The sequence below is a fragment of the Sparus aurata genome, chromosome 7 (genome assembly GCF_900880675.1).
Source record: "Sparus aurata chromosome 7, fSpaAur1.1, whole genome shotgun sequence".
Classification (NCBI taxonomy): domain Eukaryota; kingdom Metazoa; phylum Chordata; class Actinopteri; order Spariformes; family Sparidae; genus Sparus; species Sparus aurata.
In genome coordinates this window covers 26,741,342-26,761,752 of record NC_044193.1, presented here as the reverse complement: position 1 = coordinate 26,761,752, position 20,411 = coordinate 26,741,342, and the positions used below count along the sequence as shown (strand labels likewise).

The 20,411-nt window shown below is 42.4% G+C and overlaps 1 protein-coding gene across 3 annotated transcripts in view; it reads right to left on the bottom strand.

Moving 5' to 3' along the window:
* prex1 (phosphatidylinositol-3,4,5-trisphosphate-dependent Rac exchange factor 1) overlaps positions 1-20,411 on the bottom strand; it is an 82,100-nt gene that overhangs the window by 6,215 nt on the left and 55,474 nt on the right. For all 3 annotated transcript variants that reach the window (XM_030423009.1, XM_030423012.1, XM_030423010.1), the window contains exons 17-34: positions 20,049-20,141; positions 17,777-17,925; positions 17,591-17,676; positions 16,086-16,225; positions 14,609-14,753; positions 13,803-13,978; positions 12,798-12,959; positions 11,386-11,596; positions 9,773-10,058; positions 8,914-9,132; positions 5,579-5,667; positions 4,773-4,855; positions 3,943-4,033; positions 3,637-3,765; positions 3,485-3,526; positions 2,470-2,687; positions 2,155-2,257; positions 199-342 (exon numbers count right to left, since the gene is read on the bottom strand). In XM_030423009.1, coding sequence (XP_030278869.1) covers positions 199-342; positions 2,155-2,257; positions 2,470-2,687; positions 3,485-3,526; positions 3,637-3,765; positions 3,943-4,033; positions 4,773-4,855; positions 5,579-5,667; positions 8,914-9,132; positions 9,773-10,058; positions 11,386-11,596; positions 12,798-12,959; positions 13,803-13,978; positions 14,609-14,753; positions 16,086-16,225; positions 17,591-17,676; positions 17,777-17,925; positions 20,049-20,141 — 2,566 coding nt within the window. The remainder of the gene's footprint in view (positions 1-198; positions 343-2,154; positions 2,258-2,469; positions 2,688-3,484; positions 3,527-3,636; positions 3,766-3,942; positions 4,034-4,772; positions 4,856-5,578; positions 5,668-8,913; positions 9,133-9,772; positions 10,059-11,385; positions 11,597-12,797; positions 12,960-13,802; positions 13,979-14,608; positions 14,754-16,085; positions 16,226-17,590; positions 17,677-17,776; positions 17,926-20,048; positions 20,142-20,411) is intronic.

Genomic DNA, 20,411 nt, shown 5'->3' with positions numbered 1-20,411 from the left:
ATACCTAATTCAACCATCATTTTAGACACAATTCTTTTTTTACTTTCTGTATACAACTATTGATTTGGTACTTGAGTAGTACAAAAAAACAACCCCCAGCCTCATGTGCCACAGTTGTGTCATGCTGTACCCATTTGTCTACACACTGAACTTCCAGTTTTATCCCCAGATGCTCTGTCCCAGTCTACTCAGTCTTACCCCTGGTGAAAAGGACAGTGTGGAGCTTCAGGCTGCCTCCGTTCTGCAGCCGACTGGGCAGCTCACTGAAGTGACAGCTGTCCAGGTACAGGGTGACCCTCAGGGCCTGCCGGCTGCCCTCCACCTGGTAACACACAGGTGTGTCTGCAATACACAGACAGGAGAGATGTTAACAAGACTGCGCTATTATACGTTTGGTTGTGTGAGCCATTAATAGAGTAATAGGGATTTAATAGTAAGGTTTAACAGTGAACAGAAAAAGGAAACCTGTCATTATGAAAGGTCATCCACACCCTCCAATCTATTTACCACAGTTAGATGTTCCGTTATACTGCAGGTTTTCAAACATCATTACAAACAGCACAGATATACTGCGACATTAGTGAGCATCAATCATTTCAAATAATTAGAATATCTTTTACCAAAAATGATTTCATAAAACCACAATCATATGAGACATATCAAAAGCTCCAGCCTGCCATAAATTAATGTAGAGAACTCATCGTCTTCAGCACTGACTGCCTTAGTTTTGCTTCGACAATGCCACAGGTGGAAAGTAACGGAAAAAATTACTTAACTTGACTCTTAATAATCAATTATAAATCATTTATAAGCTGATTTTTCTGAACATTATCGAACTGGTGCACATGAGCAGTTCTCAGAAAATGGAAAGGATGACCTTTTACAGAGCGACCTCAAGGGTCTGCGCTCTTTCTAGAGAACCCATCAAGCCATAATCCTGTGGAATTGGCTGTGACGCTTCGAGCTGAACTCAGGGGCCTCAGGCTCTGTGCTACTTACATGACTCTATCCTACCTTCAGTATAGCTCCCAGTCTACTGAAGATGCTATTAGCAAATCAATACTGTCCAATGCATGCTGCCGCCACAAACCATCTCCCTGCACTACAGCAGTCTGTGCAGAAAATGCAACTTAAGCAGAGTAGTTTGGTTAAAAACTATTTTTTAGATCAGAATGTAGGAGTCTGCACACTCTTAACATCTCTACATGTTTACATATCTCGACAGTATGAATGCCCAAATCAATATGTGTTAGTGCATGAATTGATTTGTATGCTCCCGCACAATATATGCATGTGTGCACTAAGTACTTTCTGCTGCAGAGCCTGAACCTATAATAGCATATCCTTGCTTCATCCATAGCTTTGCCTCCTAAAATGGGAAGTGCATGTTGTGCTTTTCCTTTGAGCGGCAATCTCTGCTGGCCATATTGAAGCTGCTGAAAAGAGAACTGATTCAGGCTGCAGTCGTCCTTTGTATCTGCTAGCTTTAAGGCTTTTGGTGGCCATGGAAGGAGCCCCGGTGATTACTGAGGTTATTAAATGCACAAACACGCCCAGGTCTTGAACTTAACGTACACACACACTTATGTCAAGGTGCTCACAATATGAACAATCCGGGTGCACCTTCAGATGAAAGTGTTGCAGTACACTATTGTATTTGAGTGCTTACTCTGAAATAAATGTTGCTAACTTCAGCTGTTTGCCAGGACAAAGGTGATGCAAACCACAAAATCAATTTTCATGCTCCAAAAGCATATGCTGCATCTGGTGCAAAAATATTATGTATGTGTATCCGCATACATGTGTTAGTATTTCATGTGTCTCAGAGCAGGATTTAAGATTAAATGAAGCCCGTCACAGCCTGTCAGGAAGGAACCATCTTATCTGTTACACAAGGACAACAAGGACGATTCTCTGCCCTTGTTTAAGATGATTTATGGGGCTATTACAGTGTTGTTTTAGCTCCCTATTCACTTGCTCAGCACTGAAAAGAAAATGAAATCTGCGATGGCAAAATGGCAATTTCCCCCTCAATAGCTACCATACATCCACATAATGGAACTTTATTCAGAGTTGGTCAAACCATACAGCTGCTCATTAGCAGCAGTGAGGTTTGAATGAGACGAGTCAGTCTTTGTTGATAGAGTCTCTTACTTGCGACTAGACACTCATCCTCCAGTTGCCTGAAGAACACAGTGACTTTGTCCAAATCCAACAGGGCTGCCTTGGTGTCTTCCAGCATGGTCCGCTCCTCTTTCTGCCGGAGGAGAGAAAGAATGCTCAGAAGTGGCACCAGGAAGAGTGTTTTGATCGTTGTAAGACAGCTGCACGGCGAGAAAGCCATAAAGACCCAGAAAACATCACAACAGTGAAAACAACTTGGGCACCTACATTCAGATTTTAACTTAAAACTTCATTAGGTAAGAACTTTAGTACAAACTGGGGCTGCGTGAGAAAACCTGTCCTCACCAGGTGTGGGGCAAGTGTGGACTGGAAGTGCAGCAGCACGCCAATGACAGATATCTGCTCCAGCCACTTGCGGCTGGTCTCCTTGCCATCTTCCTGGTATTCACCAGCGTTGTTGAACCGCGACCGCAATGCCGCCAACAACTGCTCCGCCAGTGTGCACAGGGCGGCCGTTGCTGCCTGGCAGAAGATCACATCCCGCCGCAGCTGGAGAGACGTGTCTGGTGTTTGAGGGTTGGAGAGGGAGAGAGGTTTGATGTCAGAGAATGATGGAGGGAGTTCACCTTCCTCATTACTCGTGTCCTGGAGTTGCTCCAGTACATATATTTTATTCCATTAGCCCGGTTCCCCCGAGAGGATATCTCCCATTAACTAGCACCATCTGCCACTGTGCACAGTTCAAAGTGACTAGAGCATCGTGTGCTCTGACACCAACCCATATTCCTGTATAAACACAGAATAACCACCTGGATATGATTCTGACCTGGAAAATTAAAACAATGCTGGAGAACTTTTTAATACAATTATGCAGCAAACTAAAGACATTTGAACATCTGCTCTGTCTCGTTGCAATAGAGCAGATGTGATGAAATCAAAACATAATTTGTTATATGGCTATCATATTTGGCTGTTCATGATTAATATCAGAGACGATGTACTTTGTTTCAAAGCTGAAGTGACAAACCAAAAAATAAAAGCTCATTAAATTCCATGAAACTGCGTTCTTAACATTTAAAAAACATTTTTGTTATAAATTAATAACCTTGAAGATATTTGAAGGCTGCAGATGTCCTAACGTAGACTGTCTGTACTTTCATACAATGGATGACTTTATTGGATGGAGAACTCTACACTTTTGGAATGATTTAAAATACTCCAGTTATGAGACTGTTCCTGCTGCATTCTACTGAAATCTGCGTGACTGTACTCTCTGTTAATTTTATGGAAAATTACAACTGGGCTCTATCGGTTTTGATTATTGAGATGATTTCTATAAAACACAGACATGTTACTCTACCTGTGCACTTGAGCAGAGCCAAGAGGAGCTGGTTCTTTCCATCTGTAGAGGAAGAAGAAAAACAAGATGGAGCGACTGATCGTAACTGTATACCATCACATGTACATGTGTGCACGTGTGTGTGTGTGTGTGTGTGTCCACGGTCTACTAACCATCCACAAATCTCTGCAGGCTCTCCACCAGGGTTTTGATAGAGCTGGGCAGGTTCCAGGGGTCCTCCTGGATGTTCTTGTGAATAATGTAACGACAACGAACGGTCCAATCTTCTGTCTGGCGGAACTCTGTGTACATAAAACCAGGAAAGTGAGAGTGTGTAACTGTTGTGTAACAGCTGTATTAACAGCAGGATGATGACACCTCCCCTCACTGTCAAGCATTCCACACACACAGACACACACACAGAGAGAGACACACACACACACACACACACACACACACAGACACAAATAGATATGTACCTGGTTGGCTGTGGTCAGAGTAAAAGTGCTTGGTCTCCTCGCAGGCCTTGGCCATGACAGGTCCTTTGAGCAGGCTGTTGATGGAGTCGACCTGTATGCAGAAATAAAAGCACAGATGCACACATACAGACACGTGATTGTCAGGTAATCAGTCAGGCTTCATTTGTCCTTCTCCCCTCATATTCCATACATCTTCTTTTCTTCTTTCAGCTACCTCATCTCTCTCTCTCACACACACACACACACACACACACACCTCTGCAATAGCTTCTGGCGAAGGTCCTGCAGCAGTAACAACAACAAGGCTTGTGTTTGCAGGCCCCCTGAGCTGCTGTTTACATGTGGAAAGAACTACAGCAGCCAAAGTGAGTGTACCTTGCAAGTGGAGTCACAGGACATGTAATGCTGGTAAGAAGAGATGAGGTTGGATTTCTTTAACTGAAGCCATGTACCAGTGCGAGTAAGGAGAGAAAGAAAGGAGGTCAAGTGAAAGATGAGAGAGAAAAGCAGGATCCTGACCAGAGGACAGAGAGCTCCACGAGGTAACTCAGCCCAGATGTGGACTGATTACTATCGCAATCATCTGTTCCAAATGCTTTGGTGGCAGTGGTGGGGGGTTTAATGCTTACATGTGTGTATGTTCTTGTTTCACCATCTTTCAGTTTTAAATCTTTTGGCTGAGCTTAAACTCTCAGTCAGTCCTCACTGAAGATCACTGTAACGTTTTGTTGAAATTAGGATTAGACTGATGTGGATTCCTGACGTATCTGCTATGCTAATCTTCATAAAAGAAATGAACTAATTACCCCAAACTGAACTCCAGAACTAACCTGGTTGAAAAGGTGCTCGAGGCAGCCATGCAGCTTGTCCTGTTTGTCCGATGGAATCCTCATGTCGCACGGCAGCTCATCACCTAGGAGCCAATAAACACCAAACAAAGAGTTGAGGAGAAATCACACATTTGGACACCAGCGTTTATTTTCATTTGACCATCTGCATTTATTAAACACATCTCTATCCATCTGTTTTCATATAAATACTGATGCATCAAGTTGGAGAGGATGTAGAGTAATAAATCGTTCTAATAGAGTGTCTCATTGTGGGCTTTTTGAGACTTGCTGCTGATAAAAAACAAATTGATAAACAGCTGTGGACACATACTTGGCTCACAGCACAGAATGTGTTGGTTATGAAATGACGTGTCTAGAATATCTGACCACAGTCACCTCCAGGAAATATCTACGGTATTTCTGTTTGGGACTCTGAAAGCATGACATATGACCAACATTATTACAAACTAAAGGAAATCATGTTGGCAAAGAAAAGATTAATTCTCATGCAAATATTCTTGATTTCTTGTCTTTGTTTGACACTCTGCAAGCATGTGTTTGCTTTAGCCTAGCTTATGTTGTTTATGTTGAATTTGTTTTAGCAGTGTTGTCTATTTGGACAGAAACAAAGTTTTTTCTCATGTTTACTCGAAATTGGACCGGAATGAATATTGTTTCATTCAAACGTGGCTGGAGATGAAAGGACAGATATTGTAATGGCATGTCTGTATGGAAACATCAAAAATGTAAAGCTCTACAGAATAATCTATATTAACAGACGGACAAAAAAGATTTGTCTCCTTTACCTGATCCCATCTCATCACTCCCCAGGTAAGAGCTGTTACTTCGCACACTGGTGTAGGACAGGACTGAATCTCTGTTGCTGTTGCATTCACTGTAAAAATGCATATAAACACAAATGCACATAGTTAAAATACATTATAAAGCGAAGGGTTCATTCTGTTCTTAAACCACAGAGAGGATTTGGAAAGCTGTGTCTTGTAATTATGCTGCCGAATAATCCCTCTGATTGTAAATGCCTTTTCTGATTTACTGTATGTGAGACCAAAGGTAATTAAACGCTTCTCACAGAAACTACCACCGCTGGTTTAGACTGAGAAGCATTCAGTCAACTGTAGCTGCATTAGAATCCAAAACAACTGAATGATAAGAAATGTGTACATAAGACTTGGACACTGAGATGCAGCTCACATATTCACACAAACACACCTTTATAAACACATGTTCTTTTTGGATGCTGTGAGCGTCTTTTAGCTCAGATGTCAGTGTATTCTTTCATACTGGCGTGTGCAGAGAACTTCAACCTGCCTCAGACAATTTTGCAAAACGACATAGTCTGGTATTTATAGTTATACGACTGCGTGATTCAACAAGATTACCAGGAGCATGCGGAAGATTTACGTGGCTCAAATTATACATCGCTTCAAGTGAGCACGCTCGCGATCCCCTCAGAGGAGCTCTGAATGATTCACAAGTTGAATTACCATGACAAATGGCCTACAAGTGACTACGAGCTAAAAAACGACAACACTGGCTTTGTCTTCCTTTGCTATTCTCCTTTGCTATTTTGGCTGGAGGACAAAGTGGGGGAGCGGGGGTCGGATATCACCTGCCGAGTTATTCTGTGGTGCCTAATGTGTGCGTGCGCAGTTGTGTGAATGTGTGTTTGTGGTGGTAGAGGGGGGAGGTTGGCAAAGTCAGAGCTGCTACAATTATGGCGAAAGAGTTAATATAACCATCTTTTAGTAGTTTGGCCTGAATTCTCTGTTGGCTTTTATTCACACACACTCACAAACACACAAAGTTTTTGTCTTTGTACTCCTTCCCTCAGCAGACTTCAGGCCTCCTATTGCTTTTCTCTTTATTTGTTGCCTCATATACACACAATTCCCTCTCTCCCTGTGTGTCCTGTATTACTCCCCTTCTGGCTATCTGCTCCTGCATGTGCATAAACACCCTCTCTCTCTTACACACACACACACACACACACACACACACACACACACACACACACACACACACACACACACACACACACACACACACACACACACACACACACACACACAAGGTGATTTCCAAATTTAGCCACACACCTCCTGCCAAAAGTGTGAACACCACTGTGACAATTATCCTGCTCGTAGTAGCGGACCTGGCCTAAATCTAAACCACGCACACACATGCATGCACACACAAACACACACACACACACACAGAGGTCCCTTTCACATTTGCATTGAAATATATACAGTGTGATGTATTCACAGCATTAAATGCAGCAGAGAATATACTCCCAACTGCACATTGGGATCCCAGTGAAAGCTCATTAACAGCGTCTTCTGAGCTTTATTCTAAAACTGTAGTCATGTTCCATTTGCACACGGTCTATTGCTACATGTAGTGTTCACAACGATAAAATGACATATCAATGGACGAAAAGGCCAGCATGCATTAAAGCCACTTGAATTTTCTGTTTGTGCAGAAACATCTGGGAAAACCAAAGTGCTAAATCATTGGAAACAAATTTTACCTGCACTTTCTTTTCAATGTCTACAAGCTAAGGTTCATTTACTGTCGCTAAGTGTAACATCTTGAGCTGGTTTGCCAAGAAAAAACTGTCTCGTCTGTTTTGGATTCTGTGTAGGCTCTTGTTTAAATAAACAGAAGGGATGAATAGGACCATTTGAAATATTAAACTACAAAAGAAGATTGTTTATTGTTTATTTGTTTATTATGACATGGACAGTCTCCTTAATTGAACTTTACAGTAAAAGGAGCAGCTTTAGCTTTTACGGCTAATTTCCGGTTGTAGTCCCCGATTGGTTGACTTAACAGGCAATCAAGAGAGATCAATCACAGGTTGTCACTTGAGATGCATTCTGATACCAGGAGTGAACTACAATCACACACACACACACACACACACACACACACACATGGTGGGACACCAAATAACCAAAGATTTATGGAAGACAAAATGTACCAGAGTTTGGCACAATCACTCCTTTACTATGATTTCTTCACACACTCTTCTTTCCTTAATTTGCACTTTTCTGTCTTCCACCCCCTGTTTCTGTCTGTCTCTGTGTGTATAAAACCAGTCTCTTCTGTCCTTGTTCTCACATTATGTTCCTGACAAGCTGTACTCGCCAGTGACCTCTGACCGCAGAGCTCTGCTGTGTTCTGTCACCACTTCAGGCTTAAATGTCTGATTAACTCAGGAAGACAAAAAAGATTCACCAGCCTCTTCTGGAACACAGGAACGATAATGCATGATTCATTCACAATCACAGTACAGCCTTATGTTACCACCTTGAGTATTTTTTGCAATGAGCTTCACAACCTGGAGTAAACACCTCACAGTGTGTGTGTATGTGTGTGTGTGTGTGTGTTTGTGTGTGTGTGTGTGTGTGTGTGTGCTTTTGTTTGTACGGGTGTGTGTGATAGCACCACACATACTACAGCCTACATTTTCCTTTACATTTTATTGCGATGAGGTAGTCGCGTTTCACATGGCGTGGCCGGGGCCTTAATGACAGAGTGGGTGAGGAGGCCGCGCCCCAAACATTTGGCTCTATTATACACCAGCCCACCGCACCAACAACCAATAACTACAGCTTAGTGGGTGGTGGAGGGTGGGGCTCAGTGGAGCACTGCCCAGTGAACCGTGCACATACACACACTCTCTCACACACACACAGAAACATCCGAATGTATTCACAACAAGTAAATGACATAACCAGATCTGACCAAAGTCATTTTTAGCCCTCGATCTTGGTTACAATGCCAACATCTGGAATGAATTCAAGCCTCAAACAGGGGGAAATGAGCAGCATTATAGGTTTGTAGAGTAGGGCAGAAACGTTGAAGGTTGTTCATGCTGCAGTTACATGTTAGTTAGTCCACAGTTACAAATCCAGATGTAAGAGGGTGTTCCATATCTCCTTTCTTGTGTTTTATAAAGATGCACCTATACCGGGTAAATATAGATATTTACCAAACATCAACAATAATTGTACATTTTAAGAAGCAGCTTTTTGAGAACCAAATAATGAGATATGATCGGAAACTACAAGCAACTTCAGAAATCTGTTTGGTTTATTTGTGATGCAGTCTTTACCTGTAGGAGTCCCTGTAGCTCATCGTGTCATGACCCGAGTCCTCCTGGTCCTCCTCGTTCACTTTGAAGCAGACTCTTTTAATGCCGCCTTGCTCTACCTTGTCCTGGTCACAGCCATCCTCACAGGGGGCCAGAGAAGGTGGTTGACTCTGCTCATAAACAGGAGGCTCCCCACCTTCTCCTTGGAGTTGCGTCGGCTCGGTGATAGATGACAAGAGGCTGACGGAATAAATTAATAGATAAAATGACATTATTCCAAAACTTTTTTGGCGTTTCTTTTTAGCATGTAGAATGATACATATCTCGTGATATATTTTTAGCTGATAGATTTAGAGGTATGAGGTGTATTGGTATTAAAATCTCGCAACAAAAAGTCAAGACAGTATTAGGCTTTTATCTATATTATAATACACTCTGTCCTCACAATTCATCTATTCATCCACATTGTCACACCCCTTCCTCAGCACAATATGTGTCTCTTTCTCTTGATGTTATCCTGGCCTCACTCCCTGTTCCTGTACTGGGCCTGGCCCATAAATATTTTGGGCCTGAAGAATGTTCCTTTTGTAAATCCTCAGCTTTAAACAAGGCAAAGGGCAGACAGACAAAGAGAGGCTGACGAACAGCCTCGGGAGGCTGCTGTGGGGATAACAGCTCTAAGCTTTTTATGCACAGAACTCTAAATGTCACTGTGAAGGCTACAAAAATAGTCACTCACATATAAACACCAGTGGAATGCCAATATTTGATAACAACACCAGCTGTTGGAGCTGAAAAATATTTCCTGAATGGATTTATTTAATGGATGACACTTGACATGGAGACAGAGATAAGAGATTTATATGTGATAGTCACTTACACATCTATCTGAGCAACATACTGCTTCATCTCCCTCACAGCAACGTCCAGGCGGCTATACAAGTGAATGTAGGAGTCCTGGGTTTCTGTGTCTTCCTGTTTGAGCAGAAAGCTTAACCCGCCTTCCCCGTGACAACTCCGCCGATTGTCCGACAACCCATCCCCTCCATCGACGATCAACTCGCCATTGTCATCTACCTCATCCCCATCGAGGCCAGTACAGTTCCAGGAAGGAGCTCCCATGCTGGTCACACAGTGCTGGGTGTGTGACATGGGGTTCAATTGTGCTACAAGAGAGGAGAGGAGAGGAGAGGAGAGGAGAGGAGAGGAGAGGAGAGGAGAGGAGAGGAGAGGATAAACAACATGTTTGCAGTGGGTAAATGAAACGTCTTCACTCTCTGACAATTATATCTACAACAGATGTTCAAAACCCTATGAAGTAACACTCTTGTCTGTTCTCCATTTAGACTTGATGGAAAAAACAACTTCTTAAAGGGCACTTCTGCAACTGATATGCACACAGGGGAGCAGGATGCAAAACTGTTTGCTTGGGTTGAATGCCAAACTAAGCTGCAATAACCTGAGACATCCAAAAACTGCAGACAGATTAAGTTCTTGCGATGAACATGGATTGTGTACTATTATAAGACAGCAAACCACTACGATTAAATGGAGAGGGCCTGTTATGTAGATTCCACTCATACCATTAAAACCCAATGAACAGTGCTTCAGGAGGACATTTGGCATTGTCTCAGGTAATAAGCCTTTTAATTAAAACACTAAAGACTAGTGCCTGTCACTAGATAAAACACTGTGCTTGCCGCTGCTGTCTGCTCGAGCCTGCAGAACGCAGGCTGAAAGGCACCAGAGCTGAATATCTCGTCATTACAACTGCGAGGCAGATGTCTGACTTGCAGCTGGTGCCTGTGGAACAATGCAAGCAATGCTAACTGTCTGCTGTCTAGACAGCTGTATTGCATTTTCATCTTTGCTGAGAGAAGAGAAGGTTCAGCAGCCAAGCCTAAAGGCTAATTAATAGCAAGCTGTGTCACAGTAAAGTCCAGTCATAAAAACAGAAGAGAGAATTTGTTTTCTGAATACATGGATAAAAGATTTCTTAATGTTTTGGCCTCTTATTAATTGGTGACACTACATTTCCAGTCACTCTCTCTTTCTCTCACCTCTGACCTCTGCAACAGCAGCGCTGAATGAATGACACACATTCCTGACCGACACACTGCGACTGAGGCACCTTCTTTGCTGACATCATTCATTCCCTTCTCATGTCAATAACATGAGTGTGGCTCGGGGCTAATGGAGTCTTAATAGCAAACCACTCATTTAATTTACGACGGGAATCCTTGTTGATACCTTATGGCTACTGTGTGAGGGCTCGGGGTGACATTCCCTTCTCTGTGCTGCGGGGATTTAGATGGTCACAGAGGGTAATTAGTCAAAACGATCCCTGAGCTGGTGTTAAGTGGGTTAAGCTTTATTATCATGAAGGGGATGGATCTCAGTGAAGCTTATTTTTTAAGCAGTTGAGTGTGTGACAAAGATTGCAATGATGTTCAAATCTTTTCGGAAAGCAGTGTGCGCGTGTGTTCCCTCTACCTTGGTCAGGATCAAGGCCGAACAGAGAGTTCTTGCGCCCAAAGCGGATGCTGAATGTCCTGCCAGCAGAGGTAGTGCTCTTGGGGTAAGAGACCTGCATGCAGTTGACGTGGCAGTTGGTGGGAACAAAGTCCATGCAGCCCAGTGGATGAGGGCGAATGCCAGCCTGCCTGAAGGAGGGCCACGCCTTGTTCTTCAGCTCCAGGGAAAACTGGGTGAAAAAAGGGGAAATATTATGGGGAGCAGGAGGCGGCATGACTGACAGCTTTACTATTTACAATATGTGTTTTTAATAAACCCAAAACATGGTCACCATAGCAGAAAATATGACTCAGGAATACAAAATAATGACAGACAAAATGAAGGTTGATGATGTAAAGTAATCTTTAAGTTGATGAAGGTTCTCAGTCATCCAGGTCTTGGAAAGAGCTGTATCATAGGCAACTCAACAACATCGTAATTTCTTATGTTACGGGAATAAATGAGAAACTCAGGAGGATCTTCAATAAACATCACATCCTGGTTCACTTCAAACCTACCGACATGCTGAAAGCAGGAACTTGTCCACCTTAATGACAAAACACCCAGGCATAAACAGAATAATGTAGTTCATACTGTTCAATGCAGCCAGGGCAGCATAGATTTGTACAACGGGAAGACAAACAATCTCTCCATAAACAATTTGCACAACACACAAGGGCCTGAAGGAGAGATATCATTCCTTTGAGGACAACAACGTAAAAAACCTTGGCCAGAAAGGACAGATGGTTTAAAAGTGGAGTAAAAGAATCCAATAATTTTCAAACAGACGACTGTCTTTGAACAAAGGAGGAGGCCTACGACATTATTTATCACCCACCTACAATGCAGTACTGAGTTTCCTCCCCAGACAGCTTAACAACCATTCACACCTGGGCTCACCTAGCCCTAGCAACCAACAAGAAGGCTTGCTGGATCAACGACCCCAAGATCTCACATATGTCCTTAACAACTCTGAAAGGACACTCCCACACAGAGTTAAAAAGCCTGAACTCCCCTCCAGTTAGTTAGATTTGAAGAAGCCTCTTGGATGAGAAGTTGAACCTATTTAAGAAGCTGAAACATGTCCAGTTGCCTATGATACAACACTTGTTGTATCATAGGCCCGTTAGTTAAAAAGAGGTCTTACTGTTTTGAGTAATAGAAAAAAAAATGTAAGGACAAGGTTAAGGACATGAGATTATGTCTATTATTATCAAATTTGTTTAAGTATTTAATTCGTATGATTAATAGACACATCAACACAAGAAAGGCAGCCACTCTTAAAACCTTTAATATGTGTTTATAAGTTAATATCAGAAATTAAGAGACCTTCTTTTCTGTAACGAGTCACATGGATATGTTGAACAGAGTGCAGAAGTTTTTCTTTATACCTGCTGATAGCTGCTAATACGCCGTCGGATGCTCTCCAGCTTGGTGTCACAGATTTGTCTGAACTCGAACTGAGGCATGGTAACCACTCGGTCGCTCTGGGAGATGAGCTGGCTGCAGTTCCGAACAAAGAGGCTGTCATCACCAGAAAATGCCTCCAGGATCTGTAGCGACAAGAAACATTGCTAAGGACTGATCTCTCCTACAATAAAGATTAGAAACATGATTACAATCAGAGTAAAAATAGTGTTTCTAGTAGCAGCAAAGCTTTTTTTTTCATCTAGTTAAACAGTAAGATTTCCAACACCAACAACTAAAGCCACCAGTGAAGCAAAAAATTCCCTGGCTTCTTTTAGATTCCTGTCATAATAGTACAAGTTGAACAAATATTAGTGACCCACAAACGGGTGAACAGCCAAGTTGGGATCTTCTATGATTTATGAACATCATACAACTATGAAATTAATGAAAGTATGGCTTGTGGTGTATTTCTCCTCAGTATCTTACTCATCAGCTTAAAGCAGCAACAAGAAACTTTAATTTTGTGTTTGATTCTGGCAGCCCCTGTGGACAGAATCAGTATGAGCACTCCCACTTCCTATGCTAATTATCTTAAACCGGCTAGAAGGCAAGATGGAACATACTTTTAACACTAATTTTCTTTACTTAACAGCAAAACATATGTATTAGGTAATATTTGTATTTGTGTTATGCAAAAATAACAACTGTAATACGATGATTGTGAGATAAAGTAAACTTTGTTCAGTATCACACTTGTCCTGAACTGGACAATAAAGTATATCGTATCATACACTACAAAGCAGCGTCGGTCCTCCGACCCAGTGACAGGCCTTTAAAATAACTTTATAGAAATAGCCAGTCCTCTTGTTGATGGTCTCATTTGGTTATGAAGGTCCTGTAGTGACTTCATTATTACATTGAGACTGTTGTAGTGCCTTGTAGAATGTTTAAGATAATCAAACTTCACTTCATTCTCCCATAACTACCTTAGCCGTGAGGCTGAAGCAGCCTTTGGGCTCCACCATCTTCTCCAGGACATGGCTCTTAATGCCAGCAGTGCTGACGTATTCGTAGACGACACCATGCTCCAGATGGACGTTATCGACTGTCATACTGACCAGAGGCAGCTCATCAGAGAGGGAGAGTCTGCTCAGCCGGTGGTCTGTGGAGCATATTTTTCATCAATCATGCACACTTTTCATGCAATTAGCAGTAATTGTGTTCTAAATTAATATCAAAGATCTATTCAATAATGACTCATGTATAGGTACACAGTCTTTGTACTTTAACTACTGCATGTGTATAGCATGTAGAAGGGTTGTTTTCAAACATTTCTATATCCAAAGCAAATGACCTATTGTTGAGGCCACTTTTACTGACATAATGATTATGACCCGATTCAGAGTCTATCTGAAAATAGCATTCTAGGTGGGTCACAATATTCTGATGTAATGTTTTTGGCGGTGACAGATTAAAAACAACAAAAACATCAAGCCGATAATCAGTATACACAGACACACAAAGCTGCTACAGTTCATATTAAAGGACACACCCAAGTAACACTAAAAGCATTTGCTGACTGATGGGCCACACACAAATTAATGCTCACAGCTATTGACATTTGCTACAGGTACAAAACATAAGAGTACTCTCTTGAATGATTCCGCAGTGACTCCTGTAAAACTCCTCAATCAGAATTTCAAAATATGTCTCTATTATCTAAAAAAAAAAAAAATACATTCAGGAATTTGAAAGAAAAAGCTATTTGGGAGGATTTAGCATTATGGCTCACCTGTTCCATTGGTGCCGTTCCCCTCCTCGTGGTCAGAGCCATTCTCAACTGGATAAGGTCTGAAAGGGCTCTCGTCCTTCTCACCTGCACCTCGGTCTCTTTCTAGTTCTTCCACATCCTCAAATGCACGATATACCCATTGACACTAGGGGGAAAAAGATCAGATAGAGATGAATTATCAGAGTATATCAATCAACACAGCCTCTGTACATGGGGCGTGCGCTCTACCAACTGAGCTACTGTGGCACCCTGAATGTCCAAAATATTTTGATCCAATTAAAAAAGGGAATATCATTAATAAATAAAAAATATTTTAAAAATGTGTTTGAAACAAAGCTGAAAAGGTGTGCACACCTTATTTACAGACTTCAAAGGCAAGAAGCTGAAGTACTTCTACATGCCCTGTGAACACTTTTCACCTGACGAGGCAACCAGGGCTGACTGCACCATCCCAAACTCGACCGAGCAGTCAGCCACATCAACAACATCCTGGAAATGTATCATGTTGTAAAGTGAACCAGCAAACATTTGCAGGAACCAGTCCAAAATAAGACTGCTCAGCTGAGCCTGTTCAGGTGCAGCTAAATAAAATGAAACAAAACAATGTGCTTATACAGTCAGGAAGACATCTTACCCTGACTGCAGCCCTGTAAAATACAGCCTGGACCCAAACATGTCTAAACAACATGACAAGGGGTTTGCAGTCTGAACAGAGGTAGCATGGAGTGTAAATACTAGTATCCAGTTATGACTCTGCTTGAACAATAAAACATTGTTACTCTAAAAAACATTCAAACATCCTTGAGTGGATGAAAATTCAGTGGAAAGAGGCAAGCTGTTATTTGTAGCTTTGGGCTACATTTGCACTCCAGGCAGGATCTTGGGCTGAGAAATGTTCAACTCTAACTACATTTGGCCTGCAGTGACAAAGTGACAGCCAGCGATTTATGTCTTGAGATCAGTAGGCCACCCACTGCTGATCCAAGAATGCAGATGAAGTGAAGAAACATGTTGTAGGATACCACTTTGGTATCATACAGAGATGAAAAGGTCAGTGAAGTCCTTTAAGTTTAAATATGTTTTTCACTTAGTTTCTGTGGCTAATTCAGCTTTACATGATGTTAATACTGTTTTATGTACTGTCTCAGAGCAGGAATGCCCGGGTCACTGAGGTTCTTTGGTCTGTAGGAATGTGAATTTAGTGAGTGTTCTGATACCAACTGATACTAATCATGCTTCCTTGGGTATTATTTAATTTGTAGTTTAAATAAAGTGCACTGGAAGTGCTCTGGTACATTGAGAGACACAATACCACACACACACACACAGAGACTGTAAAAACCCACTGGGCACCATGTACAGAGTGAGATGATGAATCCCAGATTGTATTTTACTCTTCGTAAATGCTCTGCCTCGTTACAAAACCTGCTGCGATAAAGAAAAGATTATATGTGAGTGTTTTCTTGTGTCCCCTCACCGACTGGGGAGGCTCCTGGTGAGTGTGCTGCGCAGTGAAGTGCTCCAGGACCTCTTGGTAGTCACTGTGGTTGACGTTATTGCCGTTGACCTTCAGGATGACCTGGCCAGGCTGAAGACCCGCCCCTGCCGCCTCCCAGCCTACAGTATGTCAACACGGGATCAGCGGTCAAAGGTCACAGTGTGGTATAATTACAGGGAAACTGTATACAACACATTGGGCTATTATGAAAACATTAAAAAAAACATTGAAAAGTGCTGCACAGGTATCTCACATGTCACAGAAATATCCTCAAAATACTTAAATCAAAGTACATGAGTTCACTTTCTGCGGGTCTTTTCCTAAAAATATCATCTGTACAGAAGGTCACCCCTTTTGTTCCTCCAGGAAAATAGAAAATTACTCAGTTCGTGCTGTAACACGCTGTACCCAACTCCTAATGGCTTTACAGCCTGGAAGTCCAATCAACACCTCCATCATCTTCCTCTCCGACCTAAAAATACCAGCGCTGGCATCATTTCCCCCCAAGGTGCCAGCAATTACCTAACCCTGGGGCTACTTGACCCATGCATGGATATCACACACGGGAATTGATTTAGGAGCAGAAAAAACAACTCAGACGGAAAAAAATGCTCCTCAAGACACTGGGAAAAAGAAAAAGGAGGGGTGTTGCAACGGGAGGAAAAGAAGAGAAACAGGGACAACTGAGAGGGAGAGAAAACAGAGAGGTCCCCCTGCCATAATAAAGAAAGTAAAACCAGGAGATCACATTCCTTCCATGCACCAATTGGTGGCTTCTCTCCTTGCAGTTTTTGTGCATGTCCTCTCCTCCTCCTGTCTGGTTTACACATTGGGATTCATCCCTCGTTCAATTTGTTATAAATCTTTCATTTTTCTATTTCGAGTCAGTCTAAACATCTGGTGAGGAGGTTGTGAGGACAGAGCAGGGGGTAGAAGAAAAGAGTTGGTGTCTTTTAAGTAACCTATTGCACTTTCATCTCTGAACACAGAGCATTGTGTGTGTGTGTGTGTGTGTGTGTGTGTGCACATGCATGTGTGTGTTTTAAAAGCAGAGTTTGGCCTATTAGGGGTTTGAACCCTGACCACAGGCTGTCTGGCTGACAGGTGGCCATAAAAACCTAATAGAGCCTCACTAAAAGCAGAAAGTAACAGGTGGTTAGAGGCTAGTGTTACCTCATCTTTCCCCTGAATTCAGTCGGAATTTTTTGTCTTTCCAACACTTTCAAAGCAGCTACTAGTACTGATTTTGCAATAACAATTTCTTAGATATCTGTTCCGAGAGCTCCGGGGTTGGGGTCATAATCAAAACATGTCACTTGTAGCTGAATTCAAGATATGTGAATTTAATTACGCCTCCCTGGGAGTTGTGAACTGTTAAACCACTCAACAGACTACTTTCATATATCCTGTAACTGTTGGTGTCCTTTTACCTTTAAAAACGATATTTTACACTATATCCTTCCTTTCTTGTGACTGTCACTCACCTTTCCTGACAGCATGGACATGAGGAGGGGCCGAGCCACAGAGTCTGAAGGAGAGGCTGTGTGGGTTGTCGGGGATCTTCACAATCCTGGATGAGAAAAGACCAGTCAGACCAGTGCACCATATGTGTGTGTGTCTGTGTGTGTGTGTATACCAGTTTCTTTGGGTGTTTGTGTGCGTTTCCTCACTCCTTGGCCTTGGTGGTGACCAGCAGCCGCAGAGAGCGTCGTATGCAAAAGGACTGGTTGATCATGGTTTCCACTTCGGAGAAGGACCTGAGGAACAGCAGGTCCTCATTGATGGTATGGATCTTCCTGCCCACCTGCAGGCCAGCCATCTGGACAGACAGACAGACAGACAGACAGACAAGACAGACAGACAGACAGACAGGAGACAAAATGTTGTTAATTTGTAGGTTGGTTCAGCTTTCAGGTAGTTTTAGGTAAGGCCCCTAGTGAGACCTCAACTGTTTGCTGTATTTGTCTCAGAAAAAGAACGATTCATGTTTTTACCACACCACACAAGAGTGTGTGTTACCCAGATTCAAGTCCCTGTTCAGTATATGTGCCTCCAAGGAGCATGACGGAAAACAAACCAAAACATAACAGAAAAAAAATCAGTGAGTACTGTTCAGTGTTTTCACAGCCTGTTCTGTCTTGTCATATATTTTCCAGCATATGAACAGGCTTTTAACAGGAGGGGAGCAAATCAAGATGGGCTGCTAGATAAGATTAAGATGTATGATATTTACACCTGCCTGCTGGATTTGCACATATTTCCCGATTGAAGGGTTACTTTCAAGGTCCACAGAGATTAACATTATTTACATACTTCTCTTAATGTGGCCACTTGTTTCTGCCTGCAGCTAGCAATGGTTTTAGTTGTCAGATCTTGACTCTTTCCTTTAACTGGATACAATTTGATCAGTCACAGTGCATTTAAATACGTGGAAATACAGTAAAAATTGCACACCCATACATACATGCTCACAAAGTATCAAACATCGTCGGCTTCGCACAGTCAGGTTTCTGCTTCTAAAATCCCTTTTCATATGACAGACACACCGCACCAGAAGCCTGCTGCATGTCAGTTAATGCAGTCATCTTGCACATCTTCAGTCACGTTGTGAGAATAATGCAGCCTCTGTGTGTTCGCTGTGTGAGTCTAGTGTCCTGGGCACAGATCCGGTGGGGTGGCCTCGGCTCAACCGGGCCCCAAGTCTGGATAACGGCCCAGGATGGATGCAGGAATGACTAGGAGGAGCCATAGCCATCTGAATGTAGAAGGGTGTGTGGTGTGTGTGTGTGTGTGTGTGTGTCTGTGTGCGCTTGTGTGTGTGTGTGTGTGTGTGTCTGTGTGCGCTTGTGTGTGTGTGTGTGTGTGTGTGTGTGTGTGTGTGTGTGTGTGTGTGTGTGTGTGTGTGTGATTATGCAGCATGGGTGCATGTCTGCACGTGACTTTCTATAATAGTATCATATAGTCAAAGAGCCCTGTGTGTGAGTGTGCGTCTCTCAGCCCTTTCAGAGCCCCATGGGAATCAGCTGAGCTTCATTCACTATGCTGGCACATGGGCTGTGTCACAACTAGCAATCCTGTTATTGTGGGGCATGGTGGACATGGGGTGTGGGGGGCGAGAGCCCGCAGAGGAGTGAGGTCTTAGCAGGCAGAGGAGAAAAAGAAAGATTATCCAGATAGTGACTGAGAAGAAGAGCCATATGGGAAACAAGGCTTAGAGCAAAATAATAGAAAACTTGAACCAGCAGGAGATGTGAGAAATGAGGGTAAATGAAATGGCGGGGAGCAAAATAGAATAAAATACATTTCTGAAGAAAGGGTTTTCCATCACTCGACCAATGGGGAAAATAATATTCTGCAAACGTGGTATCATCCTGTGTTTTTTTTACTATACATAGGGGCTTTGGTTGTTTGTTACCAGTCTTACCTAAGTGTGATGACTTAAAGCAAAGGTGATAGCACAGAAAAAAGAGGAGAATGGTATTGCATTAACCAAAGCCTTAAAGTGTGAAGGCTGTGATTTTATTTGTATTAGGTTGAAAAACTTTTTTTTTTTAAACACATTAGCCACAGATGTGACAATTCCATTGTTACATTTTTTAAAGGCTGCTCCTGAATAGAACAGTAATACTGAAACATATTCAATAATCATGCATGTTTTAAATGTTTTGTCACAACCCTATCAGCACTTTAAATAGCTCTGGGTGAGTAAAGTGGTGTTTGACTATTAAGCATGCATAATGGCTCTCCAGCCAATCAGAAGGAAGTATTGCAAAGGGAGCAGAGGCAGACTGACAGCAGCCGTCAAAACAGTAGACAGCCATTACCTACTGGAACTAATGCCCTGAAGCGGGAAGGAGATACACTGTGTGCATTATCGTGTGTGTGTGTGTGAGTGTGTCTGTGTGTGTGTGTGTGTGAGTGAGTGTGTGTATTGACCATTACCTCAGCATGTGAGCCCCTGGTGACAGATTTCACCACAATGGCCTTGTTTTTCTCCTCGATCTCAAAGCCGTAGTCTTCTTCCTCAGGGTGAATCTAGCACAGAGAAAAACACCTCATTATTCCCACATTTACACTGGTCACTGACTGTTAGACTTGACTGTCTTTAGCTAGTGCCACAATAATTGTCATGACATATATGCTCAGATTCATTTTATTTGCCTCAGTATGCTTTACTTCTAATGTGTGCACCCTATAAATATATTGTAATTTATACATCTCTTACATGCTCTTGCTGTAAAAGACAATTTACTTTTGCAAAAGCAATTTTTCGTGGTTGTATATATACAATCTATCCATACATTC